General features: G+C 44.4%; 2 protein-coding genes across 2 annotated transcripts in view; both read left to right on the top strand.

Annotated features, from left to right (window-relative positions):
• FNDC3A (fibronectin type III domain containing 3A) overlaps window positions 1-7,077 on the top strand; it is a 107,341-nt gene extending 100,264 nt beyond the window's left edge. Inside the window, exons 23-25 of the mRNA XM_059824297.1 lie at window positions 944-1,110; window positions 1,717-1,844; window positions 4,672-7,077. Of these exons, the coding sequence (XP_059680280.1) occupies window positions 944-1,110; window positions 1,717-1,844; window positions 4,672-4,986 (610 nt within the window). The 3' untranslated portion in view covers window positions 4,987-7,077. The remainder of the gene's footprint in view (window positions 1-943; window positions 1,111-1,716; window positions 1,845-4,671) is intronic.
• A 435-nt stretch (window positions 7,078-7,512) lies between these two features.
• Window positions 7,513-10,546, top strand: MLNR (motilin receptor). The gene is made up of 2 exons (XM_059824069.1): window positions 7,513-8,272; window positions 10,233-10,546. The coding sequence occupies exons 1-2, from the start codon at window positions 7,513-7,515 to the stop codon at window positions 10,544-10,546; spliced, it is 1,074 nt and encodes a 357-aa protein (XP_059680052.1).
• Window positions 10,547-18,922: the final 8,376 nt, after the last annotated feature.

The following is an 18,922-nucleotide window of genomic DNA, read 5'->3' as shown; positions in this document are numbered from 1 at the left end:
AACAGTACTGCTACACTATGTGCTGTGTCTGAATGTCCGGGTAGCTTTAGCTTGACAGTGAGAGAAAATAGATCTGCTAGGTGAAATTGCTCTGCTATAAGAAGGAAAGAAAAGAAATTAGACTCTTAACTGGAAAGAAATTCATTGCCGTTACCAAAGGTCGTATGCAGGTACCATCTGTTTTAAATTTAAAAGAAAAGAAAAATTCAAAGTAGATAATAACCCCTACAGAAGGAGATAAACTTGTGCTGTGTCCTGGGGATACCAAAATTGAAAATCAAATGAGAGCTGCCAAGATCAGTCTATGTAAGAATTATAACATGCAGGAGAGTGGCCAGTCTACAAAGCTCTCAGAATGGGCCTTGGTGTGCGCTACAAGTGTGACTCTGATCTCCTGTGCAGATCTGAGTGAGCTTCATCAGTCACCCATCTCTGAAAATGATGTACAAGAGCAGTTGGATTCATGACCCTTTCTTTGGTATAGTAAGGGAGAGTTGCAAAGGAACAAAAAGCTAAAATCTAGTTACCTAATTTTGGAAAGCTAAAGATGTTGGGGGAGTAGATGGCCAAAAAAAGCAGTGTACGCAGCTCATTGAGAGCTGCTTTGTTTCCCATTTGTTTCCCATTGTTTCAAGTGCAGAAGGGTTTCTGAAAATGCTTAGGATCATTTTTTCCAAGAGACAGTCTGTGGTACTCTTTGTGTAAAAGAGATTTTATTCAAATAAATAAATGAGAAATAAAGAGAAATAAAAACTTGGCCCTGGAAAATGAGCTTACTGTTTTATAGTAATGCCAGAACACTGTTGAACTCTGAAATAAATATTTTTGGGCTTCTCATTAGATTCTGGGAAAGGATGGGAATAGATTTCACGACAATACTGTAGCTACTTCGGAAGTCCTTCTCTGTGTTGTTTAGTATAAACCACACTCTTTCCATTTTCAGGTTTGTATCCTTATACAGAGGACCATGTCATACATACAAAGTACAAAGACTCAGTGAGTCAACGTCATACAAATTTTGTATTCAGGCATGTAATGAAGCTGGTGAAGGTCCCCTTTCTCAAGAATATGTTTTCACTACTCCCAAATCAGTTCCAGCTGCCTTGAAAGGTAAAGGTGCTTCTTTCTTTATTTTGGGGGGGGGGGGGGGGGGGGGGGGGATGGGGCGGATGGCAAGTTCATTTTGGTATTGTGTTGTATTTGGGGTCTCTAGAATTCTCAGCCCTTTTCCAAGTGCAGGTAGGGATAGTAAGGGAATGCTCCTTTTGTGTAATTGCCTAAAGCCTAAAATATTCACTCCAAAAATGGGAGACTTGGGGTTTATGCATTCTTTGACATAAGGTGGTTTGTACTTAGAATCCTTACCAGGAGAGGGTGACTAGGCTGTTACAGCAATTTGAGGTGAAAATTCTTCATAGTATGTTGGAAATAATTTTAAGCATAGCAGCTTTTTTTTATTTTGCGTATGATACACACTTGCAGTCAACAAATTTTACTTGCTTTCTCTTGGATGATACCTAAACTGGCAATAGAGACCTATGTGAATTTTTAGTTGTTGTTGAGAAAACACTGTAGGAAGAATACATTTGAATCTGAGTCTTGTTTCTCTGAGACAAAATAGCAGATAGAATACAGAACTTTCCAAGTCGTTAGAATGTAACATTAAGCGATGGGGAAAGCAGAGCTAGCTGTCATGCTTGTGTTTTCTTCCTTCAGCACCAAGGATAGAGAGAATAAACGATCACACTTGTGAAATCACATGGGAGGTTCTGCAGCCCATGAAGGGTGATCCAGTTATCTACTGTCTTCAGGTCATGGTGGGAAAAGACGCAGAATTCAAACAGGTATGATGTGTTTAAGTTACTGTATTTTTCTTCAATTCATATTTGTGATAACTAGTTTAAAGATTATTGTGTTCCAGTTTGGTTTTAGTCACCATGCTAACCTTTTGTAACTAAATAATGTAAGGTAGTATCTCCTAAAACCATTGTCATAGAGACAAGAGATTTAAGTAATATAAATAACCGTAGTAAGTTGCAGCCTCTCTGGGTTACACTGATGTTTACTAAATACAACTTGACACCTCAAGTGGTGAGGAAATTGCCCTCTAGTAGGAAGAACTGACAAAAAGAAAACATCTGCCCAATGGTACAGAAATGAGACTTCTGAGAAAAAGAACAAAGGGTTCTTTTTGAGCTAAGAGCTGTTTGAAGGCAGTAAACAATGTTGTCAAAGTCATACTTCTGTGCAGAGAACTGCAGATAGGAAAGAACCCCTACTTAATGCAATGTAGACATTCAGGTGTAGGGAAATTTTTTTATATAATTCAGTGATTATTTTTTTACCATAGGACCATTTCAGTAGTAGGGCATGCTATAACTACAAGGGTCAAGCAGTTGAGAGTGTGTTTTAATTTCAGGTTTGATTATCCAAAGATGCAGTTCGAAACGCCAAGCTACAGATTAGTCTGCATTTAAAAGAGGACGTGCAGTGCTAATTTTGCTTCCCTATAAACTGCCTGATAATTGACATGAAGTTAGGCTTGGAAACTCTGTTTCACACTATTAAGCAAGCCGGTTTCCTTCTAGAAAGGAAACACAATTAATTCTGGTATATTATGATTTTATTATAGGTCAGTATTAAGTAAGTTTTGCCTGTGCTTTGGTAGATTATAGGCCTTAATATTTTCATAATTTGTAACTTTTAGTGTAGTGCTATGTTTGTTATGTCCATTTGTTAAATTTTTCAGTAAAAGATGAACCATAATCCAAGGTGTTTGTTATCTTGCCATGTGAATATTCTTTATTGTAACTTTAAAATTGTAAATGCAACATCAAGTATGTAAGGTGTGGTCAGTGTTGCTTCTTGATCTGGAGTCAAATCACGCTTTGATTAGCAATGTGCATTGCCAAATGAGCTGGACAAGAAAATAAAGGTTACACTTTAAGTCTGGAAAAAACAACGTAGACTGAGATATGTGATTCCTTTTGCCTCTCCAGAACAGTTTAGCACGGTAAATTAAAATAAAATGAGAAGACTAGTTTGCAAAAATTAAACTTGGAACAGTCAAGAGGTAAACACAGTGGAAATATCCTTTAAAATACTTAGACATGATGGTGATAATTTTCTTTGACAGGGACAAAAAATAAATTGCCTGGAAGTCCACTCTAACCTGTTTACTACCTGCCAAAACTTCACTCTCCTCTCCTTCTTCTCCCTGATCCGTCAGCCGTGTTGCTCATGTCATTGCTCCCTACATGCTTCAGACAAAATAAGTTAGTAATCTGCTGTTCGAGCTATGCACGTCAGTCAAGCTCTTAAAGGGGTTAAGGAAGCAACCATATTAATAGCCTAGCAAGCACATTTGAGGGAAAGGCGACTTCTGGCAAGGCACTGGGGACAAGTGGCTGAGGACAGTAACCCACGCCAGCTGGCGTAGCTGTAGCTAGAGTAGGATGTGTGTCTGTCGCCTGTTTGCTGGCCACCAAATGCATGATACAAATTAGCAGAATTTTGAGGAAGCTGCACTTCTGATGACCTGCCCTGTCTCAGTGTGGGAACGATTTCCTGAGAGAAAGAAAAGTCTCCAGGTTGTAGATTCCAGTAAAGCTCAGCTGCCTGGCTGTCAGAGGACTTTCTAAGTCTATGGGTAGCCACAGGCACAGCAACAGCTCTTAAAACAGCAAAATCGGAAGAGATTTCCTGCTTCTTTCATTGAATGGTTGGTAGTTTGCATTTGTGAAATACTGTCAAACAGTATGATAACTGTAGGGAAAAGTTTTGCATGATGTGATACTTCCATATCCTGCTAGCAATTAAATAAAGGAAATCCAGGTAATGGGGCAGGGGGCAGAGGTGAAGGGGTTTAAAGAGAGAAATCAAATTGTACTATGCTACCCACGTAATAGCTCAGTACTTATTGATATACCTATAAACAGAAGATCGCACCTGCATGGGATTTCGTTGGCTTTTACAGGACCTTTACGTAGCTGCAAATTAATTAATTTGAGAAACCAGCATTTAGATTTCACTGAGTTAGGCACTCCATGCCAAAGAGTTGTAAACTGAACTTGAGAGTCTCCTTGTGTTAACCAGCCAACTGAGAGGCCCATGGAGAACGCCCTAATAAGTCACCTGTGTCTTGGGATCAAATGAAATTAAGAATCACAAAGAGGACTCCTTGTAGCTTTCCTGATACAATGTTTATTGGGATAAATTATAGTATTTTAACCACACGATATCTTAACTACAACAAAGTGTGTTGGATTGGATTAGACTTAATGAATGAAGTAGCTTGATACAGAGTTAATTACCTAAAATCCTGTGATACGATATTGTATATTACATCCCATGGTATAGTATTTACATTGTAAGTGGTCCCTAAAAACACCTTAACACTGGGGTTTCTGACAGTTAATTTGGCATGTACTTATCATGCTGTAAAAGCACTTGTAGTTCTTTTCCTATATTTCGCCAAAAGGACCGAAGGCTTTTAAATAATTTAAATAATTGTGTTTGTGAGCTTTTTGTCCATTTTTCTTTGCATGGGTGAAAACACTGGTGAGGAGTCATCCTTTTTACAGTTACCTTCACCATAAAGAAAACCATCCTGAGACATACACGTCTGTAGGGCGTTTTTACATGATGTATCCTTTTTTTCCTTACTACCAGATTTATAAGGGTCCGGACTGGTCATTCCGATACACAGGCCTCCAGCTGAACTGCGAATACCGTTTCCGCGCATGTGCCATTCGACAGTGCCAAGAGGCAGTAGGTCACCAGGACCTGATAGGCCCCTACAGTGCACCAGTGCTATTCATCTCTCAGAGGACTGAACCGCCGGCAAGCACCAACAAGGACACTGTGCAAACCACAAGGACACAATGGTCACAGAGCGACCAAGTGTGTGCTGCTGTCATCCTTGCACTTTTTGCTATCTTTTCCATTCTGATTGCTGTTATCATTCAGTATTTCGTAATAAAGTGAAGAAGAGACATTTATTTTAGAATGCTGCCCATTACATTTTACTTTCTCATAATCTAAAAGTAATTCTGTTCTCTTGCTTTTACAAAAACAGGCATTTAGCACCGGCATTGGGACTGATGCAAACCTTTTCAGCCACTTTAAAATGCTTACTGGTAGGTATAGGCTGACACATGTTACTAGAATGCAAGCCACAGAAATACAATCTTTTCTTTAATATGCCTTCTTGCAGTACAAACTCTATATGGGGCAGGCAAGCAGTGTTTAATGAAAAGGGTTTGACCGGTAAACGTGAGTGTAAAAAATGGTTTCCTGGCCCACACTTTCAAGGGTTGCTACCATAACAGGGAAGAATGTGTAGATGGCATTTAAATCTTACACTAACAAACTTGTGCTGTATACAATATTAATCTGATGCTGTGAAAGCAATTTAGCGCTGTATTTCTACCTCCTCATTTGTCTTAATTATTTGGGAAGCAGGATTTATGCTGAAAAACAGAAGGGGCTTTTCTCAGGCAGCAAATAATAAACTGGATGGAAGAGTATGCATGAAGGAAGCTTCTTACTTGATAAATGTGGAGTTCTTCACTGCAAGTAGATGTTTTTGAAAGACTACAAAGGGATGGCACAAGTGGTTTATCTTACCCCCAGGATTTGATGTTTACTTACAAAAATGCCTCTTTTACTTCATATGAATATAGACGGGAGGGTGGGAGATAACTTCTTAGACTTAGTATTTAAATTGAAAAACACATTTCCAAAGTTGACCTTTGATTGGATGCAGTTTATACAGATGTCTGTGCCCTCTGATTTTTGCTAGGTAGTAGATTTTTGAGATAAAATTCATTACTGAATTTTTGCTGTTTCCCCAACATTCACTTGCTATATCCACCAGAATCAAGCACTGCCTTTTTTTTTTCCGTTTTCTTTCTGTCTTTCTTTCTTTCTTTGGGGCACCAAATCAGAAGACGAAGTGTAGTAATTTGCACCAGAAAACTTAAAGCTGCTTTTTTCTTGAGATCCTAATGTTTAATGTAATGTCTCTTTGGATACTGTACCAAATTGTTGATTGCATGTAGTTAATGTTGCATTAGAGCACTTTGCAATTGCATAACTCATCAATGTTTTGTGAGCTTGCATTTGTGAGTTCTTGAATGACCAGACTGAATTTTATCAAGTATCCCATTGAACATCTTGCTAGATGTCAATGATTGCCAGTGACACAAAGCTTGTAGTGAAACTATCTTTAAAAAAAAAAAAAATCCTTGTCTCATCACACTTACGTTATTTGTTATACACTTTGTAATTAGCTCTTCTTAATTTATTTGAGTTACAAGATAGTTGGATCATTAATGACTTCTAGTTGTGTTCAGTTTAGCATTTTTAATGGTATTAAACAATTCTGTCGGTCCTAATAATAAAAAAAAGGAACCTCTGTCTTGTGCTTTGAAGATCTCTGAAGAATTTCTCTTATATTTAGAACGGGCATGTATTGTAATTGTTTATACGTCCAATGATCTGTGCTGTAGAATAATGTTGCAGAGTTTTTTTGGTTTTTTTTTTAAAAAGATGGCAAAGAACTTGGCCTCCACGTGGCGAGAATGATCTGTCTTTAAAATGTACTGTATGTTTACATTTTATTTCAAATTTGTCATTTGTACGTATAGGCTGATACCTTCCCGCAGGATACCGCGATAACTGATGTTTTCTAGAACCTTCCTAAAAGTGCCATGTTTGGCAGTGCAAATGAGGTTGCGTGTAACAGCCCAGAGATTTCTTACGGTTGAATGTCTAAAACGGTAAGATTTGTTACTACAGTTAATCTGCAGTGACTTATGTTTTTCATAGTAAAATTCAAATGAGCTCCTATTTTTGATAGTCATTTAATAGTGTATTTGCCATTTGAGCCTCAGTGCGTATTACTGCATTGAAGACAGTTTTTAATGTAATCTTAATTTTACCTCATACACTGTACATTCCAAAAATAAATAAAAAAAAGAAAAACTCTAAACTTTTTAAAACGTTATAGATAACACTACCAAACATATCACTTTACAATTGTACAACGTCGGACTCCATGAAGACGAACCTGTATAGTCTGATAGAAAATACATAAACTATGTAGCAAAGTATCTTTAAAAATCTGTGGAAAATAAAAGTATCATTCTTTTTTGTTGGTGGTGGTCACTCCCGTTCGTGTGCAGGGCCGCCGCTGAAGCGCTTTTTCTTTCCCGGGCGGCGGTGCCGGTGTGGCGTTGGGCGGGGCGGGGGCCTGCGGGCGCCCCTCTCCCCTCAGGGCGGCTGGCGGCGGCTGCCGAGCGGCGGGCGCTTCCCTGAGGCGGCGGCACCGCGGGGCGGGGCGGGGCGGAGGCGCGCCCCACCTGAGGGGCGGCGGGGGCCGGGCGGCCCCCCCCACGGAGCCCCCGCCGCGGGGCGGGGACGGGGCCGGAGGAGCGGCGCTGCCCCCGGCAGTCCCGCCTGGTAGCGGCGGCGGCGGAGTGGGCCGGGGCGGCCGCGTCCCCCGGCGGCATGCGGGGCGGCGGCGGGAACGGCAGCGAGGGCGAGCCCTGGCCGTGGCCGCCCTGCGACGAGCGGCTGTGCTTGGCGCTGCCGGTGCAGGTGCTTGTCCCGGTCACGGCTGTCTGCCTGGGGCTCTTCGTTGTCGGCGTGGCGGGCAACGTCCTGACGGTGCTGGTCATCCGTGGCTACCACGACATGAAGACCACCACCAACCTCTACCTGGGCAGCATGGCCGTCTCGGACCTGCTCATCCTTCTGGGGCTGCCCTTCGACCTCTACCGCCTCTGGCGCTCCCGGCCCTGGATCTTCGGGCAGCTGCTGTGCCGCCTCTCCCACTACCTCAGCGAGGGCTGCACCTACTCCACCATCCTCCACATCACCGCCCTCACCGTGGAGCGCTACTTCGCCATCTGCTTCCCCCTCAAGGCCAAAGTGGTCGTCACCAAGTGCCGGGTCAAGGTCGTCATCGGCGTCCTCTGGGCCTTCGCCTTCCTCTCCGCCAGCCCGTTCTTCTTCCTGGTCGGCGTGGAGCAGCCCGACAACCACACCGCCTTCAGCCGTGAGTGTAAGCCCACCCCGCAGGCCGTGGAGTCTGGCCTGCTGGCCACCATGTTCTGGGTCACCACCTCCTACTTCGTCCTGCCCCTCATCTGCCTCAATGTCCTCTACGGCTTCATCGGCCGGGAGCTGTGGCGGAGCAACACCCGCCTGCGGGGCCCCAACACGGTCCTCCGGGAGAAGGGGCACCGCCAGACCATCAAGATCTTGGGTGAGTCCCTCCTCTGTCCCCCCTCAGGGGGCCAATGGCTGGGGTTAGGACTGGGGCTGGGGGGCCATGGCTGGGGCTAGGACCGGGGCTGAAGTACCCGCAGCTCCCGTGCAGGGTAGGGGTATAGTGCAGGGGAACATCCCAGCCACGCTGCCGAGCCCTCCAGTGCTCCCAGGGACTGCCGCGGCAGGGATTTTGCTCCCTCATGGCTGAGGCTTCACCTCTGCAGCATTGCATATCCAGCAGCGGGACTGCCTTCTGCAGATGTACCCTTTTTCCAAATTTTACCAAAAATTTTACCAATTTTTATGAATTTTTAGTCTGCATCTTCAGAAAAACTGTGGTAATAATCAGTAGGCTCTTCCAGCGGGCAGCAACATCTCTGGGTAGTAAATTTCTGCTTCTGAAAAAATAAGTTTGATTTTCTTAGTGATCTTTCATAGCTCTGCTAAGAGTAAATCCACTGGTTGCCCAAGCAGGCTGAAAAACAGCAGCTTAAACCTTATGAGCCGTTTGCAGACAAATCACATAATAGCAAAGTGCTTGCTGCTGCTGTAGGATGCTGTTAATTTTTAGTTCATTTTCTTAGTCATACGTTCATTAACCTAGCATCAGGCTCTGGAAAGTTAGAGATCGCAGGCTGCCCTTGGGGCTTTAAAGTTTGTAAATAGCGACTGATCTGAAGGAAAAAAAAAAAGAAAGAAAAGGAAGGAAAAAAGAAATCCGAGCATAAACCAAAATGCCCTGGTTATTTATTTTTTCTACCTTTAGCAAAGGTTTTACATGCTACATGGGAGACTTAGAATCATAGAATCATTTAGGTTGGAAAAGACCTTTAAGATCATCAAGTCCAACTTCTTTTACCAAGGATGTAATCAGCTGGATAGAAATAGCGTAGCACAAAGGAAAGAAACGAATAAGCCCGAGAGAGTACATTTTTCTAACTTATCTGAGGAAGGTATTTACACTGGAGTAGGAACAAGGTTTTCCAGCAAAAAACACCCATGTCCACGATCTCCTCAGAACCCACTGAACCAGACCAATCCCCCTTATCTCAAAGAGCCAGCAGCACTACGCGTGTGATGTGTTTCAGGCATAAACTTGCTTTGTCCAGATGCGTTTTTTTAAGCTCTGAGAAACATGAAGGGTGCTCCATAAATGATTATTTTATTTATGTGCATCTATAAACAAAAATAATGAAAAATATGGATACAGTAATACACTTATTTAATCGTTCCTCATCTGCTCCTGCTATGTTGCTAGTGCAAGAGTGTTTGTATATGTATTTGTTTGTATTGTGCTAAAATGCGACACAAGACCACGAGAACAGCTGGAGCGACCCAGGCTAGAGATCCATCTAGTCAAATAATCTGTCTCCAGCAGTAATTGTCTGGGGATACGTGCAGGAGCTTCAGTGGAAAAAGATCAATAGACCAACAATTAACCGTCCCGTTACAATAGTGCGAATTCAGTGGGAGCTTGGGTGACTGCGGTTCAGCCCTTACGCTACGGTCTTTTTCAGTAATGTAGACGTGTTCAGGAACAGCTCTGTAACGAATGGGGCTGCTGTGCGCTTCCACAAAAACACCACTTCTTATGCTGACTTTCGTTTTCATATCACATAGATGGCATTACAGACGTTGCCGAGGGGAATCTTTGTTGTGCCTGATGTTATTATATGGATGTTACACCGCTGTTAGTTGTTTGCATTTTTCTCAGCAAACTCGTCTCATGGTTTAGCTGAAGATTTTACCAGTTACCTTTTAATCCAAAGACTAACAATCAGAATTGATGCTATTCCCATTTTCATGGTTTTCCAACAATTTAATGCCATTATTTCTAGATATCATTTGTACCGGTTACAAGAAGCTGCAAAATCAGCCACGTAAAACTTAGTTTACTGCATGGTTGAAAAGTTAACTTGCTCCTTAACTATTGCATGTGTTATTTTGTCTTATAGCTGTGGTGGTTCTGGCCTTTGTAATTTGCTGGTTGCCTTTCCACATTGGCAGGATCATATTTATAAACACCCAGGACACCAGGATGATGCTCTTCTCCCAGTACTTTAATATATTTGCTCTCCAGCTTTTCTACCTGAGCGCATCCATCAACCCTATCCTCTACAACCTCATTTCGAAGAAGTACAGGGAAGCAGCCTACAAGCTGCTGTTGCCTCACCGAGCTGCAGAAAGGGCTTTCACGGTAACAAAAGACGCTGGTGGCTACACGGAGACCAGTGCTAGCACAAGAAATGAGTACGCCACCAGCTTCTGAGACTGCAGCCCGCACTTTTCCTGGTATTCTCTGCAAAGGAAGGGAACTTCCTTTTCACAGGAGAGTCGCAAAAGGATGGACATTTGTCAGGCCGTGTGGTATTTTGTAACGGTTTGTATTTTGAAATACTTGTATTTTGGTAACAGAGCAGGCAGGGACCATAAAGTAGTGAGAAGGATGTGCAACTCGTGAAGGATAACTCAATAGGAGAAGCTGGAGTAAATTGCCAGTGAAACTGTGGTTTCAGTTTATTACATGTTCGTTGCATGTGTTCTGTGCAATTTCTAGTATTTTCTAAAAATCATAACATCAAGGACCGCAAAGGAGGAGGGAGTTTGAGGTAGCAGCTCTGCTTGGGTGCAGTAATGGGTAGAACTCCCAGACAGCCTTTGCCATTTTAAAATGGTTTTCTTATAAACAAGATTTTACAAAACGGAGCCTTGCAAGGAGATGGACGCAAAAGAAATCACCCACCACCCTGAACATCCTTGGAAGAAGGGGGCATATATTTTTAGTACCTGTTCTTGTGATCATGAAGGTGAGTTTCCCGGACACTTTCACTGACTCTTCCCTTGTGAAAGCATCTCCTCTGCACAGCAGCTTCTGCGCTTAACCCTTTTGGTCCGACCCATGTGATCAAATAAGGTCTCTTACTTATATACTAGCAACCAATCCCCTGTATCTGTAAGAGTTTAGATATTCCTGATCACTTCCTCGTGATAGACCCGTAGGGTTTGGTTAACATTAGCGGTATGTCTCCACTGCGTCATGTTATGTACTGCGCGTGCAAATAATACACTGAGTTAACCCGTCTCGCCACAAACGAGACCTGTCGCCGAACATGCTGGACTGCGCCCAGGACTTACTGCTACGTAATGCTGTGCTGCAAGTCAAAAACCAACTCACTAATTTTGCTCCAAAGATTTTAAATACAAACTTAAACTATACAATTTAGGAAGGAGGCTTGTTGCGAAGAAGAGCTAAGAGTTGCAGTACTGGTTTCTCCGGAGGGCCGTCGCACCTGTGCATTTTACCTGTTCCCTTCCCGGCTACAGTCATATAAATTTGGACCAGCATCGATGAAGTGGGACTGTGCTTACAGGAGCATCACTGGTGGTACGTCCGCAATTGCCTTTGGCTATCTCTTTGTTAATTAACACATCTGTGGATCAAAAAGCAACAGTGGTGTTTACTGTATGCTGTTTACTGTATACTGGAGTTTACCGCCATGGTGGTTGCTGCCACGGAAGGCAGAATTTAACATGCAGCTCAGAGATCTCAAGATGGTGGACTTGAACCCGAGCCTCCTTCGGGTTTTAAAAATATGACCAGCTCTCCATTTAACAATCCATAGCTATGAGTCACTGAATAAAAATAATCTAAAGACAGGGAAAAAAAACCTAGCTCACTGCACACACATTAAGCTTTCTTCTTCTGTTGGCTTCATACTGGGGGAGAGCACTTGTCTGCAGGGCTTGGGTTGGGTTGCTTTTGCTGGGGGGCCGTGTCATTAAAATGTTGTGTTAGAATAAAAGAACAGCAGGTATTTTGTGTTTGTTTGGACAAGTTATTTTTAACAGTAATCTTTGCAAATGTATGTAGACTGAGGGAAGAAAAAGCCTTGTCATATTGATATGTGGCTGTGGAGCCTCTTCTGCATGCCTGTGGTCTGCTGGTAAAGGTTTTTCCTTTATCATGAGCTACTAAATTGCATTAGGAGGTAAACACTTCCCGAGCAGAAATTTCCACAAAAGCAATTGCGTAGGTACCAGGAGCACAAGGTGTGAGCGGGAGGAGGCAGGGAAATGCCCTAGAGGGATGCTGCACTGAACCCTCCTTTTCCAGGGTGCGCTCCTTCCCGCAGAGAGCCCTGGCACCCCTCCGCTTTCTAGGCAGGCTGGGTGTCCAGGGCAGGGCCATGTGTGGGTCCCTCGTGGCTGGGACTCCATCTCGCCGCTCGCAAGTTGCTCTGGGGGTGACTGTGTTTCTGCAAGGAGCTTCAGGCTTGGGCTGCTCCTGCTCAGCCTCAGATGCCACAGCAGAAGGCTTCTGGTCCTGGTGACAGACCCCATGGAAATGGTCTGGTTTTCTGGGAAAGTCATTTATATCCCTGTTACAAATATCCCTTTTGCATGCTTAGTAGAGTAACACATGCAGCAAACCGCATTTGTGAGCTTGCAGGGTCTTTTTGTTAATGCCCTGCTGCCACCAGAACAAACGCTTAGGAAATAGATGGAGTTTGGAGTTTCTTTAGAATTAACCAGGCCTGGCACTGCTGTCTCTGGCAGTCGGTACTAGATTGTGTGAGGAGGGATGTTGTAAATAAAAGAACAGCGTTCTCTTATTTATTCCCAGGAAATCTGTGTTCAGGTGCAGCCAGGCTATCTTTAAAATAAATATTTCAGAAGTAGTTTCCATACAGGCTATAAAATATAAGGGAAAATGGACTAGAGGTGCAGAGCAACTTTGCCAGGCAGAGAGAAAGAAATTATGATGATAATCCTAAAAAGAGAGAGAAAATGGGGCGGATGTAAAAGAAAAGCACAAAGAATGGATGATAAAAGGAAAGCACGTTGAGGTACTCTGCTTCTCACACATCTTACAGTGAAATGCACAGGAAGGAAAAACAGTGATTTTTTTTACACAGCCCATGAAGGACTCCAGAGGCTTGTTACAGAGTGTGGTTGTACTTAGGAAGACATTAACCCAAAATTAACCACCTGAAGTTTGAAAGGGATCTAAAAACTGTTCATTCTTAAACACATGAACAGGTTTTCCTTAACAGAGCGGAAAGAAAGTCCTCCCGTGGACCGTAGCCTAAAGCCACAGCTCAGCCCCCAGCAGCTCAGCCTTTCCCACTTGGGGACCTGCAGCCTCGGCAATGCTCCCTGACCGCCTGCCCCACACTTGCAAAGCTGCCGGGCGCCCACCACTGACTGCCAAACACTGCAATAAAATAAAAAAAAAAAGAGAGAGAAAAAGAGCTGGTAGCTCAAGGGCAAGTTGAGAAAAGACACCCGGAAAATCCATGGAAATCCTTCTCTGGGAGGGAGGCTACATCTGCGAAATCTTACTAGTTTGATGCAGACACATAACGCTTGTGAAAGCTTTACAGTCTAAACAACTGTGACAGAGAAAGAAGAATGATGGTCTCTGATGAATAGATCATTAGTACGAGATCTACCCATGGCTGCTTGCACGTCCAGCCTCCTGCAAGCATGCTCTGAAGGCCACTGTGACTGCTTAGTAAATTTATTGATACCTGCCTTGAAGTTGGTAGTTTGTCACACCTGTTAGGCTGTCCCTTTAAGCAGGCATAAACAAAGCTGCTGAGGTTATTGGGAAAACATGTTTGCATATGCTGTTAACTTCAGTTAAGTATGCCTGCTGATAAGAGCCAGGTTCATTCTAACAATAGTCAAGTTTTCTCATACTTATGATCCCAATGTATCAGAAAGAGGGAAAGCAGTAGCCACTGCAACGGGCAATGCTGGGGAGAGCGCCAGAAAGTCACTCCCCAACACTCTTCTTATTTTCTATCATCATCTAATTTCTGTATTCATTAAACAGCTGTACATGGTGTATATAACTCCACAATAAATTTGGGGTATGATATTCCCTGGCTTTAACGTAACTTCATTTGCATTTGCAGCGTGATAACACTATGTCAACATTTCACTTAACATGACTCTAAATTAAATATGTATTAGACTATCTAAATTAGACAATAGCAACTAGAAATCTATTCTAAAAATGGAATTTCTGTTCTAAAATAAATGTGGAAAACTAGTTGTTTCTTACTGTAAGAACCAATGTTTCTCTCCTCTATTTAATCAGATAGCCTGATCTGCATGTGTTGATCCTCATAAGGGAGTCAAAGCATCTTTCACTCCTAGTAAGTTGACACTTCAAGGTTTATTGCTTATTTCCCACTCAGCAAAATATATACATAGGTATGATGTACTTGGTTTTAACCAAAGCTCTTGCTGGATTGGAAACAAATGGTTCTTCTGGTCCTTGTGGAGCATTTGCGTTTGGTTTTTTTACCAATTGTTTTATAATTTACAAAGAATTTTACAATGTTTTATTACAAAAAGACAAATCCTATTTTCCTTTCCCCCGTCTCTTCGGAAGTCGTATGAGCCAAGCAAACAAAATTTCTTCCAAGGGTATCAACTGCAAGGAATTAAAACCTTTAAACATCAGTTTCCAAATGCCACCATTCCAAAAAGTAATTGCCAGAAACTGGATAGCGGCACCGGCTTTGCACGATCCTCCCAGGGAAAAAGCATGACGCTGAGGTGAGCCTGGGGCAGCAGTGAAGACCCATTCGGGCATGTGCAGAGCTGTCCAGGAACGAGGCATTCCATTGGCAACTCCTTCCCCACTTGCCACTGTCTGGGGGATTTTGGTATCAGGGCAGGGCAAGGGGTCTGTCACCTCCTTCTCAAGCCTCCACGTGTCACCTTCCCTCTTCTATGGCAGGCTCTCCCCTTGGCTGGCACTGGCCTGGGTCTGAAAATAAAAAAGGCTTTTGCTGCCTGTTTTTCTCTCTAATGTATCAATTAGAATTAAAAAAAAAAAGAAAACTAGCCAGAGGGGCACCAGAGCCTAAGCACCATTGCTGTTTTATACAGAGGTTTGGCACGCTCACAGCAATTGACTTCTTTTTGGTGAACAAAGACCTTCCAAGTTCAAATTGCTCTTTTACTTGCTAAAATGATGCTGTCTCCAAAAAGACTGTGCAGCTGGCCTGGCAAAACAGAGAGGTGCAGGGGCATCTGTTTTCTCCCTACAGCCATCCCCTTAAAATCCCATTTGGTACCGTGCTGCATCGCTCCCACAGGAAACACAAAGCCTAAGGCCACCTCTGCAATTCAAACAGAGAGATCGTACAAAGTAAGCAGAAAAAGAGCCAGGAATAAACTGACGCAGGTGTGACCCAAACTGCTCTGAATTAGCTAAACCAACTGAACATTGCCCCGGCCTTGGATCAGTCGAGCCTGATGGGAGCAAGCCCCAGCGTCCCTGGGGTGCCACGTCCCATTTTATTTAGGAACAGGCTTACCTTTTTATTCCACTGCTTTAGGAAACTATTTACAAACCTTTTTACTGTTACTCCTGGGCACCTGTGATGCTGCACTCAAGCTTTGGTTGGGGTTTCCTGGAGCTCAGAAGAAAACTGGGGGCAGTTTTCTGCGGCTGGGGGCAAGGTTTGCATTTGAGGAGCTGAGGGGGCAGATATGAAATTAAACTTCTTGGGCGCTTTGTACCAGTAGATCTTAAAACATTTTCTCATGCAGCAAAGCACAGCATTTCCACTATGCTGCAAGCTCAAGTCCAGTTGTATATTGTTTATTGCTGATGCGGGTTTTGTCTCTGATGACAAGGCAGGCAGGGGCTTGTAACAGGGTGAATATGAAGTGACCAAGAATCTCCAGAGCCTGCCCAGGTGTCACTGATGGAACCCCGATGAGCCTCAAACCACCGGGAGCAAAAGCAACGCTGTCTTCTGCTCAGTGTCCCTACTGTGGGAATTTTGTGGTGACCTCAAATATCATCAAGGCTGATGCCACCCCGTGCTACCACAGGACACACAAATCTCCAAGCACACTACCTAAGCCAGTGACTTCCAGGGCATTTAGAAAGCCAACCTTGGACCAGAAAATGGCTGTCCAGGTCGGGGAAGCACTTAATAGAGATAAGCTCCAAACCTCCTCCTGCAGCAGCTCTGAGCAGCAACGCCCACCGCTCCGTGGGACAGGTGCATCCAAGAGTGGCTGTCCTCAGCTCCCCGCAGCCAGGGGCAGAGCTCCCCTACACTTCGCCTCAGTCCCCTTCAGAGTGGCTGGGGGCTCCCAGGTCCCCTTGGAGAGCAGAACTCCAATGGTACACACCTGGGGTGGGGGTGGCATATACCCAGGGGGAAGAGAGAAAGCGGGGGTGGCATATACGCAGGGGGAAGACAGAGAGTGGTGGGGCTGACAGCTCTGTCCTCACTGGCTCCGTCTTTCCCCCAGGTCACCCTGACTGCATGCCACCCTTTTTCTGAGGTGAACCCCCCCCCTATTTCTGTCTCCACCTTTGGACTCCATCTGGCATCTTCCTTCCCTCACTGTGGAGCACGGATAACTGTGTCTGCCTTCCCTCCTTTTCCCTTTCCTCCTTCCACCCAGGACTCACTGGACAGATTCATTCATTTCCTTTTCAGAAGTTGTCTGTGACAAGTTTCTCTGCCAAGGGTCACGTCCAGGCTGCCAGGGGCTCGTGATGAGGGCTGGGTGTTTTTTTCCCCCAAGACATGGCAGGAGGAAGCCTTTGCTTTACGTGCCTTCAGGTTTGGGGCACTAAACCCAACCTCGAACTCCCAGTGGCCACAACAAATCTCAGTTCAGTCTGGGTTAGCAGTTAAAGGTGGGAAAGTTCACCTTGGAAGAGCAGCCATTGCCCTAGGACACGTCCCATCCCTTCCCACAGCCTCCCGTGGACACTGTCCCAGGGCCCACAGAACCGAACATGGCTCAGGCAATAAGGCAGAGCAGGAGATGAATTTAAAAGTGTCTTCCCTTTGCCCATGACACTTCAAGGCAAACCGTGAGCCAATAAGCAAAGTCCCTTCTACACAGCTTGTCTCGGGCCAGGGTTTCCACTTTTGCTGTCAGCAGAAGGTCTCAGTGCAGAGCACTGAGGAGGCATAGAAAGACTCAGGACTCTCACCGGGAGCAGATTTGCCTCCCTCGATCTAGCCTGTCAGGTTTAACACACCGTGTCACACATTTTGACTCCTTGGACTCATTTTTCTTTCCGAGAGGAATATGAAGGAAAGACAGACAGCACTCTTGGAGCTCCCCAGTGGACAACCAGCTGCGGGTCTCCTCGTCCCACCCCACAGCCACCCTCGAGCCCCAGCATGTCCCTTGGGTGCAGCCAGGGACATACCCACAAGGTCAGTGTTCAGCACAGGCCGCATCTTTGCATTGCAGCCACCAGCTGCTGTGTGGGGAGGTCTTGCCTCACGCTCTCCTGCTGTGACAGGCCAGCTGGAGCCTCCTGAGGTGCCCAAGGCTCACTCAGAGGCCCTCACTCCCCTTCCCAGCCGGCACAGCTGAGCTCACCAGCCCCAGTGGCAGGCGGAGTGCTCATGGCTTCCCTCGCTGCCTCAGAGAAGGGCTGTCTGGCCTCATGGGGAAAGTTGTCCTAACTATAGGACACCACGTAACTCTGGGTTATCACTTCTTCAATGCCATATATTGAGACACATCGAGAAATAACAGGGCAGAACATAGTTTTAGGGAAGATGCTCTGAGACTCCATGAACCCTCTGGGGAATCCTCTGAAAGCAATGAAATGTCCCCTGAGCACAGCGAAAATGTAAGGAGTCCTCACCCAGTTTCTCAGATGTGTTTAAATGCAATAGGTAATTTATAATACCATTGTCAGGGAGTCAAAAAGTAATAGATACACTTCAATTAAGTGGGCAAGAACTGAGCCTCCTAAAGTGCAGTAAAGAAGATAAATTAAAAGCAAGAAATCAGGTGACCCCGGCAGACGTGGAGGCAGGGGAAAGTCATGCTCAATCCCCAGCAAAGTTGGTGGGGACTGAGGACTTCAAATAGAAACACTAAATAAAAGTAAATAAAAATAAAACATAAATAAAAACACAAGACATGACATAAATATGTCAGCTTTAAACCAAGTTGCTCTTCATCTTTTGGGCACTTCATGGCTTTGCCCTCTCCTTGCCAGTCATCTCTCTCTGCTATCCAGAGGCTGACACTGCTGCCAAGCATCCCATGATGCCCATCTCTATATCCACATTTGCTGCGGGTGGGTGGAGGGAGCTCCCAGACAATAGTGTTGGCGACCTAGCCCATTTGCATGGTTGGAAAGAGGTCTCCCCTGAAATGCCCTCGAAACTAATCATCATCATCATCCATTAAATCTCTCCTTAAGAACTCACCTTCACTATGATGCTTATTGAAAAGTCTCCAAACCAAAGCCAGAGATGGGTACATGTCAGATATAGTATACTACAATGGTGTCCTAAAACTGGGACTTCATCAAATACCCCTGCAGTTAGCAACAAAGAGCCCAAATTCAGCACAGTGAACCAGCCTGAGAGGCACCATCTGGAAATCACTGAAACCAGTACAGAGAGGCAGAAATGCAAGTCAGATGAGAGGGTGTATTTACCTGGAATGGAAGGAGAACCACCACCAGTGTACAGATGCTACATGAGGCACTCGGATCCCTCTGGAGGGTGGTGCAATCGCTGTATCAGAGATGACAACCACCCTGGCCAGAGCAGGAGATAGAAGGCAGCAAAAGGATAAAAGTAACTTCTTTTTTCCAGAATTTTTTTAAGATCTCCTACAT

This window comes from Gavia stellata, chromosome 1 (genome assembly GCF_030936135.1).
Source record: "Gavia stellata isolate bGavSte3 chromosome 1, bGavSte3.hap2, whole genome shotgun sequence".
In the NCBI taxonomy this organism is placed as follows: Eukaryota; Metazoa; Chordata; class Aves; order Gaviiformes; family Gaviidae; genus Gavia; species Gavia stellata.
This window is presented reverse-complemented; position numbering and strand designations above follow the sequence as displayed.

Excerpts from the sequence above, each read along its gene's own strand:
- MLNR (XM_059824069.1), top strand. The coding sequence starts at position 7,513 with ATGCGGGGCGGCGGCGGGAACGGCAGCGAGGGCGAGCCCTGGCCGTGG. Across the intron at positions 8,273-10,232 it reads CCAGACCATCAAGATCTTGG|CTGTGGTGGTTCTGGCCTTT; the intron begins GTGAGTCCCTCC and ends TTTGTCTTATAG.